General features: G+C 43.5%; 1 protein-coding gene across 2 annotated transcripts in view; it reads right to left on the bottom strand.

Moving 5' to 3' along the window:
• RBM38 (RNA binding motif protein 38) overlaps nt 1-17165 on the bottom strand; it is a 130213-nt gene that overhangs the window by 75788 nt on the left and 37260 nt on the right. The window contains exon 4 of one of the 2 annotated variants that reach the window (XM_074210326.1): nt 807-1354. The exons of the other annotated variant lie outside the window; for it this stretch is intronic. Within the exon in view, the coding sequence (XP_074066427.1) occupies nt 1324-1354 (31 nt within the window). The 3' untranslated portion in view covers nt 807-1323. Of the gene's footprint in view, nt 1-806; nt 1355-17165 lie in introns of those variants that run through there. 2 annotated transcript variants of the gene reach the window in all.

The raw sequence follows: 17165 nt of genomic DNA, 5'->3' as shown, positions 1-17165 counted from the left end.
TCATTTTAATGAAAGGGATTTTTTAAATAGATAAAAGTAAAGAGAAAATAAACACGTCAATTGATACCCCAAGTATTGTCAAAAATAACAACTTTTCAAAAGGGGGGGGGGTTACATTAACAGATTCATAAATATAGCTGAAAGGAATCTCAAGGGATTATTTACCTAATCCCTCCATTCTACAGATGAACAAACTGAGGTCCAAGGATGTCATATAACTCTGCCAAAAAAAAGAAATTCATATGGAGTTGTAATTGTTCAGTTGTGTCTGATCCTTTGTGATGTAAGGGGCTTTCTTGGCAAGGATACTGGAGTGATTTGCCATTTCCTTCATCAGTACATAATGACTAAAGCCTTCCAAAAGTAGAAAGAATGGAACCCATCCTTGAAGAGCTCGTCACAGAACCTTAGATTTAGGATGGAACCTAAGAAGCCCTTAAGTCCAGCATATTAAAAAGGAGGCAACTGAGATCTAAAGACATTAGTGATTTGCCCGGGTCACGCAGCTAGTGTCTGAAGTAAGATTTGAACCCAGCTCTTCCTGACTTTAAGCCTGGTGTCTTACCAACTACATCAAACTACTTCAATATGTCAATGATGGTCAGATTTCAATTGGACTAATAATCTCTTGGATCCCTTTTGACTTTGAGATTTGTAAATTCTGCACTCTAGGCTAACTAGACTCCTCTCAGTTCCTTCTTTATCACCCCATCTTTTCCAATCTCTGTGCCTCTGTTTTTTCCCTAGAATGGGCTCTCTCCCTCCCATCCACCCACCCCTTCCTTCAATTTCTATCTACTGAAGTTTTTCCCCTTCCTTCAGGACCCAATTTAGAGTCTAGCTCCCCTAATGATCCCTGAGACCCTCTCCCCAATTCAGCCTTCCCCCCCCACCTAAATTCATCCATCTTCCCTCAGATTTTTTTATGCTCACCTATGTTTCCCCAATGCCTAGTAATGCCTTGCCTAGAATTTGTACTTCCTTAATAAATGACTGCTGAATCTTATAAATCTGAGTTGCCCCAGACCACAAAGCAGGGCTTTGCCTCCTATTCAGATCTCCAGAATACTTCTAGGATGGCAGATTCAGGATAAGTTGGTAAGGAAAAGAGGGTGCTCAGGGTTAAGGTTAGGCTATCAGTAACAGTAGACTCAAACAATTAGGGGGGAAACCCCACAACTCCTCACAAATCATTCCTCAGAATGTACCATCAGATCCAGGGCTGGCAGGACCACGGGGTCAGCTCTGTGAGGCACTGTTTATGTTGTTAGGGAGATCACGAGGACAGGCACAGATGCAGGGAGGCATTGGCCCTGCTGCTCCTTAGGATGGAGAGTGAATACGATACAGCCTTCTGGAAAACAAAGCAAACAGAACTCAGGCTCTGCTGTGAGTCTGACTGGCCTGCCCCAAAGGTGGGGTGGGGGGGCAAGGCCTTTTCTGAGCAGTCAAAAGCAGCCCAGGAATATCCCCCCCTCCTCCAACCCCACCCCACCCATCTGCCTTCATCTTCATCATCACACCCACCACAGTAGAGGAAATTGGTTTACTGATACCAGACTCTGATTGGAGCATGAGAGGGAAAGAGGGTTGTCTGGTTGTCTGAAGAAATGTACATTTAAGATGCAAATCTGTCAACAGATTAGTACTGAACACTGATTATTTGGGAAGACAGTTATCTACAAGGGCAAACAGGTTATCATCAGCCTTTATCACCTGATTGTAGATAAGACTATGGATAGACAGTCAGGACTGGAGTCAGGAAGTTCAAATGTGGTCTCAGACACTAGTTGGTTGTGTGACTCTGGGCAAGTCATTTATTCCCCCTTTGTCTTCCTCAATTTCTCCATCTGTAAAATGCCAATAATGACCTCCCAAGGTTGTTATGAGGATCAAGGGAGATATTTGTAAAGCGCTTACCACAATACTATTATAGTAGGCACGAGGAAAATGTTAACTATTATTATGCTGAATGGAAAGAGTTTTAGATTGGGAAATGGGAGACCTGGGTTCAAGATCAAACTTGGGAAAATCATTCCATTTCTACCTCTTTAACATGAGGGTGATGGCCTAGATGGTCTATGAGGTCCCTGCTCATTCTGACATCCTTGGTGCTATGGATTATTTTATCCTTACTCACCCAACGGACCTTGGATTGACTGGAGGAATAAACCAGAGTGTTGTCTGAAGAAAAGAGCAAAAAGAGAGAAAGAGTCTGGGGCAGGCTGGGTAGACTTTATAGTCCCTGCCAGATTCTACTGGGCTGAGTCAGTTTATTGTAGAACTGGAGATGCCAAAAGAAAGTTATGACTTTGTTCTAAGGAGTCCTAGAATCAAGGGATCTGGGTTCACGTGCTAAAAATGACACCAGCTGTGAGACAATAGGCAAGTCCCATTAGTTCTTGGAGCTTCAGTTTCATCCTGTGTAAAATGGGGATAATGATGCTTAGGACCCCTAAAACACATGGTCATTGGGAATAAAGTCCTTCATAAACTTTAAAGTCCTAAATAAATGTTATAAGGGAGAAGGAAGAGAAAGAGTAAAAGAAGAAGAATAATTTAGATTGGGGAAGGAGATTATTTGAGATAATCTTCAATTTATCCTGTGTATATCTTATTTGTTCAGTTATTTGCAAATTGTCTCCTCCCTTAATATGTAAGATCCTTGAGGACAGGGGCTTTGTATCCCAAAATATAGCCTGGCGCATAAATAAGTTCTTAACAAATGTTTGTTGGCTTGTCTTGAAGAGTTACTGCCAAAACTCTGCTCAGTATTCAGGGAAAGAAGGACGTGACTCCTTTGAGCTGATGGGAGGAGGACAGGCTGGCATCTAGGGAAGAGGGCAGAAAGTCTCTCAGCAAGAACAGACAATCTCAGTTGCACGTCAGCCCAGATAGCACTAATGTCCTGCTAAGGGTGTGCTGCAGACTGGAGACCAGACCCGACCCCAACTATTTTAGTCATCAGGCTGACAAGCTGCTCCAACTTCAGTGGCAGTGATAAGGTGGAGCCAAGTTACAATCACCTTTCTTGAGGGCCCCTGGGGGTGAGGGGGGTGAGGGGTACCTGAGAGTTAGGGAGTGGAGGGTGCCAGAGGATTAGGGGATGGGGGTTACCTGTGGATGAGGGGGGGCTGCCTGAAGGTTAGAAGATGGGGGTACCTTAAGATGAGAGGGTGGGGTAGGAGGGTGCCTGAAGGTTAGGGGATGGGGGGAATGCCTGAGGATGAGGGGTGGGGTCTGGGGTGCCTGAGACTTGGGGGTGGGGTGCCTGAAGATGAGGGGGTGGAGTGGGAGTGATGCCTGAGGGTTAGGGGATGGGGGTGCCTTAACCCTTTCTGATTCACTCACTGAGATAGTTTGACCCAAGGCCCATGATAGGCCTAGACCACAAGCATACATGGTGCTATGGAGTAGTACCTATTGCCTGTAAGAAGCTATTTTTACTGGCTCTGAGCTGAAAGGAATGTCTGATTCACCCATCCGGGACCAACCACCTTGGCATTTGATCTAGTACAGTGCCCAGAGCCTAAAAGAGGACCTTCTACATGCTCACTTACTAAATGTTTGTTCATTTAAATGGATCCTGTTTTTCCAGCAGCTTTTTAAAGCACAATAAAAAATCATCCAGGGCCCCAGCCCCTAAAACGGGGGTCTGAGCATGGTGGACCCTCAGCAAATAATCGTCATGACTTGGGAGGGCAGGCTCACGGACCCAAGTCCTTCCAATATTAAAGTTTAAAGATAAGACAGTAGATAGACTGCCAGGAAGCCTTCCCTTACTCTGTCTTCCTTGTTGTTGTAGTCATTGTTTAATTGTGTCTGACTCCATGACTCCATGAGGGACTTTCTTGGCAGAGACACTGGAGTGGTTGGCCATTTCCTTCTCCAGCTCATTTTACAGATGAGGAAACTGAGGCCAACCTTGACTTGCCCAAGGTCACATGGTCAGTAAGTGTTTGAGGATAGAGCTGATCTAAGGAAAGGGAGTCTTTCTGATTCCAAGCCCAGGGTTCTGTCCACCTAGCTAGCTGTGCAACATCCCACCTCCAACACACACACAAACACACACACACGCACACACACACACACACACACACACACACACACACACACACACACACCCCACCCTCCAGATCTTGTTCTGATGATAGTACCTGGGGGATCAACAGGTGGACACCAACTCGGAGCATTCATTTATTTATCATTTACTCCATGTCAGTCACTGTACTAACTATTCAGACACAGAAATAATCAAGCCCAACAGAGGACTGTACATACAGCACAACTGGAAGAAGAGGGTGTGGCATGATGACTGGCATGGTGGAGGGAAGGCGGCTGCCATCTGGGCCTGGGCAGGGGGCTCTAGGGCAGACAACCACCCGGGTCCCGGCCCCCCACTCCCCTCCATCTCCCTTCATCACTTCCAGGACATCAGGAGTCGGGCCTGAGGGGCCACGGCAGTGTGTGGGGGGCTGGAGTGCGAGACTTGGCTCCAGTTGGGGCAGGTGCCGTCTCCGGACCTCAGTGTCCCCTAGGGTCCCTTCTGGCTCCGGTTCTCTGATTCTAGTTTAATTCCCCGTTTCCCAGGAGAGCATACTGAGGTGCCGAGGGGTGCTGGAGCCGGCGGGGCACCCCCATTCTCCCCCGGCTCCTCTCAGCGCTTCCTCCCCCTTGCTTCCCGCCCCTCCCCCACACCGGCTCCGGGCCCTGCGGGGGCCGCGATGCCCGGGGGCCGCGGTGCCCGGGGGCCGCGGTGCCCGGGGTACATTTCTCAGGCCTGAAGCACCTTGGGCCTTGAGCGCCCTCCCCGCGACACCCGCTGCTGGCGCTGGAGGAAGGCGGGCTGGGGGCCGGGGGCCGGGGCCCGGGGGCCACTCGGGAGGAGAGCAGCCCTGCTGCTCTGGCGCTTCAGAAACCTATAAAAAGCTGCCAGTCCTCCGGGAACGCTTCCTATCTCCCCCATCGGCGCCCACTTCCCTTGCCTGACTGCGCTGAGGGCCCCCAGCCCCCCTCCCTTCTTACCTGCTGAGGGCCCCCACACACAGCCCCACCCCCCTCACTGGCTGCTGAGGGCCCCCAGCCCCCCTCCCTTCTTACCTGCTGAGGGCCCCCACACACAGCCCCACCCCCCTCACTGGCTGCTGAGGGCCCCCCAGCCCCCCTCCCTTACAGTCCCCTGAGGGTCCCTACACACAGCACCCCCCACTGCCTGTTGAAGGCCCCCCAGCATCCAGCCCTCCCTTCCTGCCGCTGGGGGCCCCCCAGCACTCCGCTCCTCCCTCATTAACCTGCGGAGGGTTCCCACAGACACGGGCAGCGCCCACCCCCTCCCTCACGGCCCGCCGAGGGCCCCTCGAGGCCCCGGCCGCCCCGGACCTGCTAGTCCGGGCTTGGTTCGGCCTCGGGGGACTGGCCGAGCGGCTGCAGCCCAGGGCCAAGGCGGCTGCGGGACAGCCCACGTCGGGGCCCCCCGGCACAGCCCCCGATGCGGGGCGGGGAGGGCTCCCAGAGCGTGGGAGCGGAGCGGTGTCGGGGGGTTCCTCCCGGCTGAGCTCGCCGTCAGGCGTCTCCCTGCACTTGCAGCACCGGACTGGAGGAGCTGCTGCAGCGAGAGACCCCGGGGCGGCGGGCAGGGGACCTGGGTCCGAGCCGCCAGCACTAGCGATGAGACCTCGGGCGGGTCGCCCAGCTTCTCACTGTAAATCAGAGGAGGCTGTCGCTAGGTCTCTAGCATTTTGGAAATCAGCCTTGGTCCTAGATCTGGAGTCCCAAGAGCTAGGTTTGAATCTTTGCTATTGCTTCCTACGTTGTGGGTCAGTCGACAACCTTCTAGGGCCTTCTCTTTCTTCTTTGGTAAAACAAGGGACTCCCTAGATGATGTCTAAGACCACTCCCCTCATTCAACCCTTTCATCTCTTAGTCTGTGACCCAGAGGGTAGTTCCTCTTAGGAGAGGAGGTGATCCAAATGAAAGAAAAATATGGAGGAAAAAAATAGCTTCGGAACTTATCAAATTACCAGAGAAGAAGCAGTTTCACCCCCCCCCCACGTATCTCCTCGTGTCCAAAGCACCCCTCTACTCAAAGGAAAAACAAATCAGCTGGCAGTTCATCTTGCTGGAGTCGCCACCGCAAAACAGTTATTCAAAACTGCAGCTGGTGATTCCACAGCCCTCCCAGAGCTGCCTAACCTCCCCGTGGGCTCTGACCATCCACCCCGAGAAATGTCAGTCTGGAGGAAACCTCAGTTGTGAAATCAGCCACAGTCCTCCAGGCAGCTGAGACACAGAGAGGGCCTGTCTGTTCAACCTGTAGTCACACACTGATTATTTTTCTTGCTTTCAGAAAGTTTGCCACAACTTCTATTTTAGCTGTGGTTTCCTCACTCAACCCATCCTCATGAGGGTCTGTATCAAGCACCTCTCCCAGCCCACATACCTTACCTCAACTTGCCTCTGCTTTAAAAAACTATATGTGGATATGTCTGTGCATGTGGTGTGTGTGTGTGTGCGTGTGTGTGTGTGTGTCCAGGTTCTTTCAGAAGGGAAGCTCAAGGAGGCATATTTATTTATCCCCAGACCTCTTTGTCACACAATTCTAGATTATTTCTTATAATTCCCTATTTCTCTACTGTCCCTTGGTTCTGGAATACAGAAAATAAACAATGTTTGAATCTGGCAACCTACTGGCAAGGAATATTAGTGCTGCTATCAAGACACTTGGGTATGATTTCAGAATTAGCCCCTAGCATCCATGCAGCCTTGTACAGAGTAGACACAAAGTAAGTACTTGCTGAATGAAATTCAGTCTTCCTTTCAAATTCCACATCCTCCAGGGAGCCCTTCCAGATTAGCCAGGATCATTCTTGCCCAAGTCTCAAACACACAGCTCAGAAAGACCTAGGTGTGACTACTTCCTCTGACATTTACTATGTGACCTTGGACAAACCAGTTTATTTCTCTGAACTTCAGTTTTCTCATTTGTACAAATAGAGATGATAATAACTGTCCTAGATACTTTGAGAAGAATCAGGGAATAGTAGATGGAGAATCAACTTTAGAGTCAGGAAGACCTGGATTTGGGTCTAATTTATAAGCCTGGGCTTTGTGATCATGGGAAAAATCATCTAAATCTAAAATTCATCTCATTGTTTCCAGAAACTCTCTAAGATTTATAAATCATAATTTGCATTGGTAAAGGGAATTCTTCATCATGAGTTCCAAATACTGATGAAGTTAAATGACTGGACTTTTTTTTCCATATATAATCTCATAGAGTCATTGTGAAGGTCAAATAAAATAGTGTATACAAAGTACTTTGCTATTTTAAAAAATTATATAAGCAAGTTAATGGGATGTACATAATAAGCTGCAAGTTAATAGCTATATATTAGTATAGGTTTTCATCTCATGTGTGATTTTTATGGGTCTGTGTATCTTATCTCTACCATTAGATTGTAAGCACCCAAGATACAGAGACCCTATATATTTAGAATGAGTTGCAGAGTGGGTGCAGAATATTAGTGATTCTTCCCTTAGTGATTCTAACCTCTCAGGGTTAATGTATGTCTCTAAAAGGTCAGTAGAAAAAGCTACAGACTTCAAGTTGGGGGATCCAGGTTCTAAAACTTTGCCACTGAGTGACTTGGCCATCTGAGGAAGGGCAGTAGTATGTCAGTCTTAGTAGTAAAATGAAAAAGAGCTAGATGGTCTCTCTGGTTCCTTTCAAGTGCTAACATTCTGAGAAGCATCCTTGTATGACTCTGGACAAGTTACTCTTCTTTCTAGATCTGTGTCTTCATCATAAAATGTAGAGGTTGGACTAGATGGCCCTAATGGTCTTTTACTATTCATGAGATGTGGTGCCATAGGCCACTGGACTTGGAGCAGAGCTATGGCTTGGATGCTCATCAGCTATGCAAACCTTTGGACAACCATTCTGAGTTTCCATTTTCCCAGCCTATCTTCTGTGATTGTTGCAAGGAAAGTACTTTGTAAACCATAAAGTGTTTGAGAAATGTAAATGAATTTGGAATTGAGAAATGTGGATTCAAATTCCATCTCTTCTTTACCACTTCTATGGGACTCAATTTCTTCATCTATCAAATGAAAGGACTAATTGGTCTTTAAGGTCCCCTTGTGGCTCTATATGAACTATGGGTCATACTTTGTGTTTCTGGGGTCTTATCCTGTACATCCTCCAGACAAGGCAAAGGAGTAGCTGCCAAGGCCTTTTGTGGGTCTCTTCCTCCAGTCAAGGGTCCCAGAATCAGTCTGGGAGTGCTCCTGTGGCTCCCAGAAAATAACCATGCCCAATAACCCCTTAAGTTAATAACAACCGTGGATCAGAAGAGTGTGCACATCATCAATGTTAGCTTGGTCCTGGCCAGCCTACACTGAGTGTTAAGAGACTTGGTCCTTATCACTGCTTCACATTGGGTCACTGGGGCTGAAGATTAGGAAGCTAGAGCTGGCCTCTTGACAGACCCCTCTTGCCAGGTCTGCTGATCAATGACTCTGGAAACCTGAAGCCCTTGGTGGTCTTATTACCAAAAAAAGAAAACCAGTTTTAAAATGAGTCAGGCCAGTGTTTCGTTTTCACTCACTGGCTGACTTTTTAGAGACTGAACCTTCTGACAAGACTCAAAAGCAAGTGAAAGGGGCAGACACTGTAGATTTGTTTTTTATTTTTTGTTTTTTTTTTTAAAGAAATGTGTTTGATGCTTTTTTAAAACTTTGCCATCACTTCCTAATGACATCTCTCCCCTTCTTGTAAAAACCTTCTCTTGTAAAAAAAAAAAGTAAAGTTAAACAAAACAGACCATCCTCTGGTCATGGTTGACAATGTCTGCCTCATTCCAGACTGGTAATTCACAGCCTTCCTACAAAAGAGAGGGAGCTGTGCTTGCCATGGGGTCCTCTAAAGTCATGATTGATGACTGGTGATCAGTCAGATTCAACATTGTTTTTCTTTATGTAATTGTGATCATTGTGTAAATTCAGAGGACCTGGTCATATAGCAAGCACTTGATATTTTACCTATCTCAATTGTTTGACTAATTCTGACTAATTCTAATTTTTCTACATTGTCTCCCCAAATTTCTTCATATTCACATGGAGGGGGGGCATTTTCATACCTTCCCTTTCTGGTCTGAGGTCCCTCAACCTAGGCTGATGATGATCCTTTTCAGAATCTGCACATCTCAACAGAGGCAGCAAGATGTATCTGGATTTGGGGTCTGGAAGACATGGTTTCAAATCCTGCCTCTGATGCTTAAAGTTATGAAGATTCTCTGCCTTGGTTTCCTCGACTGTAAAAAGAGGGGTGTTAAACTAGATGGCCTCTAAAATCCTTTGAAAATCACAACCCATGAGCCTATGAAACTAATTAAAAGACTGATTTTCAAAAAAAACCTGATTCATGTCTGTAAAATAAAAGAAACACTATAATTATTTTGCAATTGAAAAGGACTCTAAAGCTCATATAATAAGTGCTTTTATCTTTATTATTTAATGATGATTATTTTAATCTGTAAAATGGGAATATAACCTGTAGTATCTACCTCCTAAAGATCAAATGAAAATGTATGCAAAATACTTTGCAAACTTTAAAATTCTGGGATTATAGGATAATAGATTTAGGGCTAGAAGGGACCTGAGAGGTCATCTGTTCTTCCTAGACCACAGTCTTAGGAGGGAAACCTAGATGTGGTTAATCGAAACCCTTCACTTTTGTTGTTGCTGTTGTTCAGTCAGTTCAGTCTCTTTTGACTCTGTATTCTTATTTGGGGTTTTCTTGGCAAAAATACTGGAGTGGCTTGCCTTTTCATTCTCCAACTTATTTTACAGCTGAGGAAACTGAGGCAGAGAGAGTTAGGAAACTTGCCCAGGGACACATAGCTAATGAGGTCACTTTACAGATGAAGAAACTGAAGCCCAGATTGGAAAGGGGACTTAGCCAGGACACCTGATTCCCAGTCCAGAGTTCTTTCCACAGCACTCCTCCTTTCCCCACTGTTTTTTTCCATTTCCTTACTATCTTTTTCCCCCATTCTATTCAAGACATCAAATGGAGCATAAATTAGAATCACAAAATGTCAGACAGAACTGAAAAGAACTTTAAAGAACCTCATTTTATTGGTCAAGACAAGTAGCATCAAAGGAGGACCATTTGGTGTACTTGAAAGAATTCTAGGTTTGAAGTCAGAGAACCAGGGTTCAAATTCCAAGGAGCCCTGCTATTTACTTACTGCCTGTGGAACTTTTTAGTACTTTAATATCACTGGTCTCAGAGGGAGGTGGCTGAGATGATCCGTAAGGGCCAGTCAATTCTAATGTTCTATAATTATGTGACTTCCAAAGAGCCTGATTACTAAGGGTATGGTATACTCACCCAGGCAGGGTCTGACTAGTTATCCAAGTATTTTGATGTTTGCTTTGTTTCCTAGCACAAAGAAGGTAAAGTAGGGGAATGTACACTATTGCTGGGATATGAATCAAGAGTTTCTCTGAGAATATATCTAGAACACAGTATGTGGTTAAGAGAACTGATTCTTGGGAGGAACTGATGACCAAACTAAATCAATAGGAAAGCCCTAAGACCTGTAGGGACATCTTTTTATTTTAACTTTAATTTTTTAGTTATTTTTAGCATTATTTTAAATTAATAAATAATTTATTCTATTTTTTCACTTACATGAAAAGATAGCTTTCAACAATCATTTTTGGTAAGATATTGAGTTCCACGTGTTTCTGTCTCCCTACCCACTCCCCTTGGCAGCAAGTAATCTGATACAGTTATACATGACAACAAAGTTTAACATATTTCCATCTTAGTCACTTAACATCATTTTGTTTTATTTTGCTTTTTGAGGGGAGCAAGGCTATGGGGTTGTCCAAGGTCACACAGCTAGGTAATTATTAAATGTCTGATGCTAGATTTGAACTCAGGTCCTCCTGACTCCAGGGTCAGTGCTCTATACACTGCACCACCTATCTGCCCTGCTCTTAATATTATTTTGAAAAAATATTTTGGGTTCCAAATTCTCTCCTCTCTGCAGCCCTTCCCCCAACCTTGAGAAAGGAAGCAATATAATACAAAATAATATCAAAAATACATAAGAAGTCATGTAAAATATAATTTCATATTAGCCTTGTTGGGAAAAAAAGCAAGAAAAATAAAGAAAGTGAAGAAAGGATGTTTTAATTTATACTCAGAATTCATCAGTTTTCTCTGGAAGTGAAGAGCATTTTTCTTTCTTTGGAACTGTCTTGCATCATTGTATTGATCAGAATAAGTAAGTCTTTCACATTTGATCATCATTACAGAATTATTGTTACTATGTACAATCTTCTTGTTTTGCTCATTTCACTTTGAATCAGTTCATGTAAATTTTCTCAAGTTTCTTCCTAATGGGAAATGGAGGGTGGGGGGAACAAATTTAGAAGTCCTCTTTTGTGACCTCTAGTAAAAGGCTTGGTATATGGCAGACATTCAATAAATTGTTATACATTGAATGGGAGGCAGAAGCATGTCTTCATGAAAGCTCCCAGACAAATCCTTTAATTTCACCTGCATGTCCAGGTGAATATCAGCATCAAGATCTCCTGCCTAGGTCATTCCTTCAATTATACCTTCAATGATGTTGTCTATCCTTGATTCTCAAAGAAGACTGTGACATCAGGTAAATGATATGTATGTGAATTGGATTTGAGTGAGGGGGTGCTGTGTTAAATCTCCTGCCTCACTTTCTTCTCTGAACTCCTCTGGGTCCAGAGGCTGGAAACGATCAGGATGCCTGCAGAAGCCCTGATGCAAGGCAATCAGGGTTAAGTGACTTGCCCAAAGTCACACAACTAGTATTTACATTTGTCTGAGGTCACATTTGAGCTCAGGTTACCTAACTTCATGGCCAGCACTCTGCCCATTGTGTCATTTCTTACCAATTTTCTAATTCCTTCAATGAATGGTTATTGATCACCCACTATGTAAAAGTAACTATACTAGATGCTGAGAGAGAAATGCTACAAAGATGAATATGACACAATCTCTATCCTCACAAGGCTAATGGTCTATAACATCTCACTCTTTTGTGCAAGTTTTATGGATCTAAGTCTCTACCAATTTATTAGATTTGAGTTTCAGTATCCCCTCCTGCACAATAAGTATGTTAGATTAGATGATTTCTAAAGATCCTTTGAACTTCAACACTCTAAGACTTTACCATTTGCCTCATTTGGATGTCTGGTACTGACTTAAACCCAAAATTCTTTTGATTTTGGGGAAGGAGACAACATGAACTGGAGAAGTAATGGAGTTGGGGGGAAAAACATGAAGAGAAAAACAGAAAATTCACAGTGGGGTGAGAATGGTCTAATGAAGTTGTAGATTCCAGGCAATGGTTTTTAGAGGACTAGAAAACAAAATACATTTATTTCTTCAGCATATAAGTAGTCCTTTTCCACAGAGCATGAAACACAAATACAAAGATGCTTGTCCAATATAATATAGTAGGTGAAGTGGTCTAGTTCTTTTGACAAGTGAAAAAGGCATTTCAAATAGCAGAAGTGGGTGGGTGGGGGAGGCTGGCATTTTATGAAAAAGTAGATTGTAAAATCATAGAAGGCAAGAAGTATCATTTTTTAATCTTTGTCTAAACACCTAGGATGTTTTTAGTGCTTACTAAATACTGCAAAATCTAAACATTACATTAAATATAAAAATGGGTTTAATTTCCAGGCTGACAGACCTAACAGTAAGTCACCTGGAGATGACCTAGCTTGAGGGCAGCTGACTTTTCCAATTCCCTACTCACACTTTTTTCCAGACAAGATCATACCATCCAAATTGGGGAGAGGCAGCTGGTGGCTGCTTATATACTCCTGTCACGCTTAAATAAATAGAACCAGAAATCACACTCCCAAAGGAAGCAGGGGGACCATTAACAGCTGCCTTGGGTGCCAGGAGAACGTCCTATGGATGAACAAGGAAGGAACTGGTGTCATTGGTTGTGAGGCTTGGATTAGCTGAGGACCAAAGCAGAGATGAGAATTGAATTTCCAGTGGAAATTGAGATATCTGAATAAATCCACATATGGACACGAGAAGAAAAGTGCTACTAAAAATCTTTCAGGTTATGCCCTCCTGCCTTTTAATTGTCCCTTGAAGGAGACAGACAGACAGACAGTCAGACAAGCAGAGTCAGAGAGAGAAAGAGACAGCTTCACAATGGAGCTAGTCAGTTATGGGGCCTGTTTTCCAAGTCCTTCTTAGTAGAAATCACCAGAGCTTATAAAATTCCATGGCAGAAGGGATTCTCTGGATAATAAAGAAAAGTTAATATAGTAAATGCTGTTACCAGACAAGGATAATTAGGCAGTGTTCTCTTGAAGTAAACACAGGTAGAGTCCTATAACGCAAAATATTCTTTAAAATTTCATTGGAAAGGAGATCTTTATCAGGTAAAATCTTAAATGGTACACAGTAAACACTTAATAAATACTTGTTGAATAGCTGATTGAATATATGACCATAAACTTTAGCAAAAACTGTGAGGAGTGAAATCTTGTTCTTTGTTGGGTAGCACCCAATTCAAACTGTGAAACTAGCACAAGTAGAACTTTATTTTATTCTCATTAATTGAATATTGTGTATGGATCACCAAATCATAGAACCTCAGAGATGAGAGAGACTTCAAAGCACTTCTAATTAAGCAGATATCTCCTCCACTCCTGACAAGTGTTGTTCAGTCTTGGCTTGAACACATCATTTGATGGGGAATTTACCTTCTCTCCTGATAAATGTAGTGGATAGGATACTTTGCCCTCTACCAAATCCAAATCCAAATCTTCCACTCACTTTTCCTAGTTTTGCCTTCTCAGATCAGACAGAAAAAAAAAATCCCTCTTCTTTGTGGTAGTCCTTCAGATATTTAAATATTGTTATCCTGCCTTCCTTGATCTTTTCTTCTTCAGGATAAACAGCTTCAGGTTATCAATCACAAAATTATAGCCCTAACTCCAAAAAAAACACTTGAGACCATCTAATCTAACCCTTTTATTTTATAGATGAGGCAAATTATGTTTGGTGAAGGAAATGATTTACCCAAAGTCCTTTCAATGGATTCTCTTATGACATGGATTCAGTCACCATTGTTTTTGCTCTCCTTATTTTCTCAAAGTGTTTCTTAATGTGTGTTTCCCCCAAAATGAAGATTATATATTTATAAATATAAAAAACACTCTACAATGTAAAACTATCCTGAACATAATTTACTTACTATTTGCTGATTCAGTAAGCACTTTAAAAAAGAAAAGTTCTTGTAGGAATCAGCATTATAAACATGGGCTATCCTTATTCAGAAGTGCTAGTTAACATACAGATCTAGTAATAAGAGCTCTAAACAGTCAAAAACTTTTGGTAACTAAATCTTATACCTTGGTTCCTCACAAATCTTAGCAAAAATTGAGACTCCAGTTTATCTAAATGTCTGAAGAGAAATGATAATTGAGTGCCATCTCCAAGGAGACATGGGTACATGAGCTATGCTGAGGAAAGAACCCAACCCCTGCCTGTAAACCTCCTTGTTCAAATAATGACAGGACCCTTCAACTTCCTTTGTTTCCCTAACTTGTAATTACACTAGCATCACGGAAAATATCTGATTGCATGATAGTAGCTTCTTATAATCAAAGGTCTCAGGGGTTAACTTATCCTGGCCAGGGAAAGAATGAGGAGGGACAAATCCTTGGATGAATCATTTAGATGGAGAACCCAGTAGTTCTAGTTCTAGTTCTAGTCCTGTGTCAGTTCTTTTATTAGCTAATTAAATTATACCTAATGAACTAGTGGTTCAAAAACTTCCTGAGGGGATCCTAGCAGAATCTCAGAGGGATCACTGTTTTCATTGTAATCACCACAGAAGCCTTTAGATCAGCCCACACAATACTGAGCATCTACTGGAGAGACATGTAAATATTTCCTATTAAGCCAGCTTGGGAAGGGGCTGGGAAGGTCTGGGAAGGTCCCCTAATCCATACTCAGGTGTCACGGATTCCAAGTGACAACAGAAATCCCTTTAGCCAGGCTCCTTCCTGTTATACCTTAGGGCCCAGGCCTTGCCCCATTAAACTTGCCAGGGATGAAGAAAGAGGAGGGTCTGCCAGGCTCTGGCCACCTCAAGGAATGCAATGTGCCTCTGCTTTTAATAACAAGCATTAAAATAATCATTCTAAAAATGTCATCTATCAGGCCTGGAAAGCCACTCTGCGGATGGCAGTGCCTATTTTTAGTTGTTTACGATTCAGGTCACAGAATGAACCAATTTCAATTGTTCAGTGGGGGGAGGGTGGATGCTGGAAGTGGGGGGGGGGGAGGGCAGAATAGAGATTTGTTTTTATTTTTCTTCTCTGCCTTCAGTTTTTCCACTGGTTCCATGGTTACCAGGCAGATGCCACAGTCATGTTAAGGTCAAGGGGGAATAGATAGCAGTCTATCAGTAAGAGCAGGAGGTTCCCGAGGAACTATCTGGTGGGGCACGGGGTACCCAGGGGCCGGCTGGGGGCTGATGCCATCAGTTGACTTTGTTGTTCAAACTCTTTTCAGGATGCTTCTGAATCTGGGATTAGGGCTTTTTACTTATTTATTTATTTGGGAAACAAAGAAACTCCTGCCTCAGCAGGATTCAATTGGGCCATGAAATAAAGAGAGAAAGAGCCCCAGAGCTGGGGGTAGGGGGAAGCTGGATAAAGGACTGGAAAGAGGAAGAATTAGCACACTCTTTTTTAATGTAGGGAGAAAAGGTTAAAAAATAATTTGGGTGCCACCCCCCAAAGTAAATAAAACGAAGGGGAGGTAGTTTGATCAAAAGAGCACCAAGATGGGATTTGGAGTTTGAATTTTGCCACTAAAGATCCATAACAAATCACTTTGCTTATCTTCATCTGTATAATGAAGGGAATGGACTAAGGAATAGCCAAGATCTCTTCACTCTCCCATCCTTTGAACCTGTGATTATGTGAATCATTGAGTATTTTACTCAATACTCCTTGGTAAGGAGTTTTCCAAAGTAAAGAAAGATGAGAAAGGGGCCTCCATAAAAAAAAGACACTACATCTAGAGATGGGAGCAAGGGGTTCACCAAAAAGTCTTTGTTCTCAATTCCTGGCAATAGACTCCTCTACTGGCTGAGGGAGTTTAAAAAAAATTCCCTTTTTTTAAGGCAGAGGTCCTATAGACTAGTTAGTATCGAGGTTGCTCATTTGGAGTTTTTTTCCCTTGGGTTCCTGTGTGAAAGGATCTAATTGACTGGGATAGACATTTAATTTCCCCCACCCCTTCAACCCGCCCCCCCCATCCCAGCCTCAGGCCACCCATTTACAAAGTTGACTTTCTTCTGACCTGGGATCCTGGCAGGATTTATACTTAATCTTCATCATTTCCTGTAGGGTGAGAATTTTTTGCCAAAATAATATCTACCTTCCCAGTTTTCTGCCTACCATTTCTACCCACTCTGCCCATCCTGCTTGCAACAAACAGAAAAAAGGTTTATTGTTGAAAATATGCATTCTAGGCAGAGAAGTGGGTGGTTGAGTTACTTTAGGTGTTTTGACCATCATACTTTTTACCTTTCTTTCCACATTTTTCATTCCTCTTCTACTCTTCCATTCATTCTTCCTCTTTTTTTTCCTTCTTGCATTCATTCATCATTGATTTTGCTTATTCTTGCAACTTGGAATTGTTGTTTAGTCGTTTTCAGTTGTGGTTGACTCTTCATGGCCCTGAGTGAGGGTTTTCTTGGCAAAGATACTGGAGTGGTTTGCCATTTCCTTCTTCAACTCATTTTACAGATGAGGAAACCAAGCAAGTAGGGTTAGGTGACTTGCCCAGGGTCACACAGCTAGTAAGAGTTTGAGTTCCAGTCTTCCTGACTCCAGACCTGGTGGTAAATTCAACCTCTATCTGCTCTTCAAAGCCCAGTTCAAAACCTAATCCATCTATGAAGCCTTCGCTGAAGCACTACAGATCATGTATGGCTCAATCCCTTTTCTGAACTCCAATTCTACATATTACTTGGGGGGGGGGGTAACAAAAACAGAACTGAAAAACCTTCTCAGAAGTAAAACTATCCAAAATGTGGAAGTATGGAGTGGGTTTCCCTTCATGA

This window comes from Macrotis lagotis, chromosome 1, assembly GCF_037893015.1.
Source record: "Macrotis lagotis isolate mMagLag1 chromosome 1, bilby.v1.9.chrom.fasta, whole genome shotgun sequence".
NCBI lineage: Eukaryota > Metazoa > Chordata > Mammalia > Peramelemorphia > Peramelidae > Macrotis > Macrotis lagotis.
Note: the sequence above shows the minus strand (reverse complement) of the source record. Positions and strands in the feature narration are given on the sequence as shown.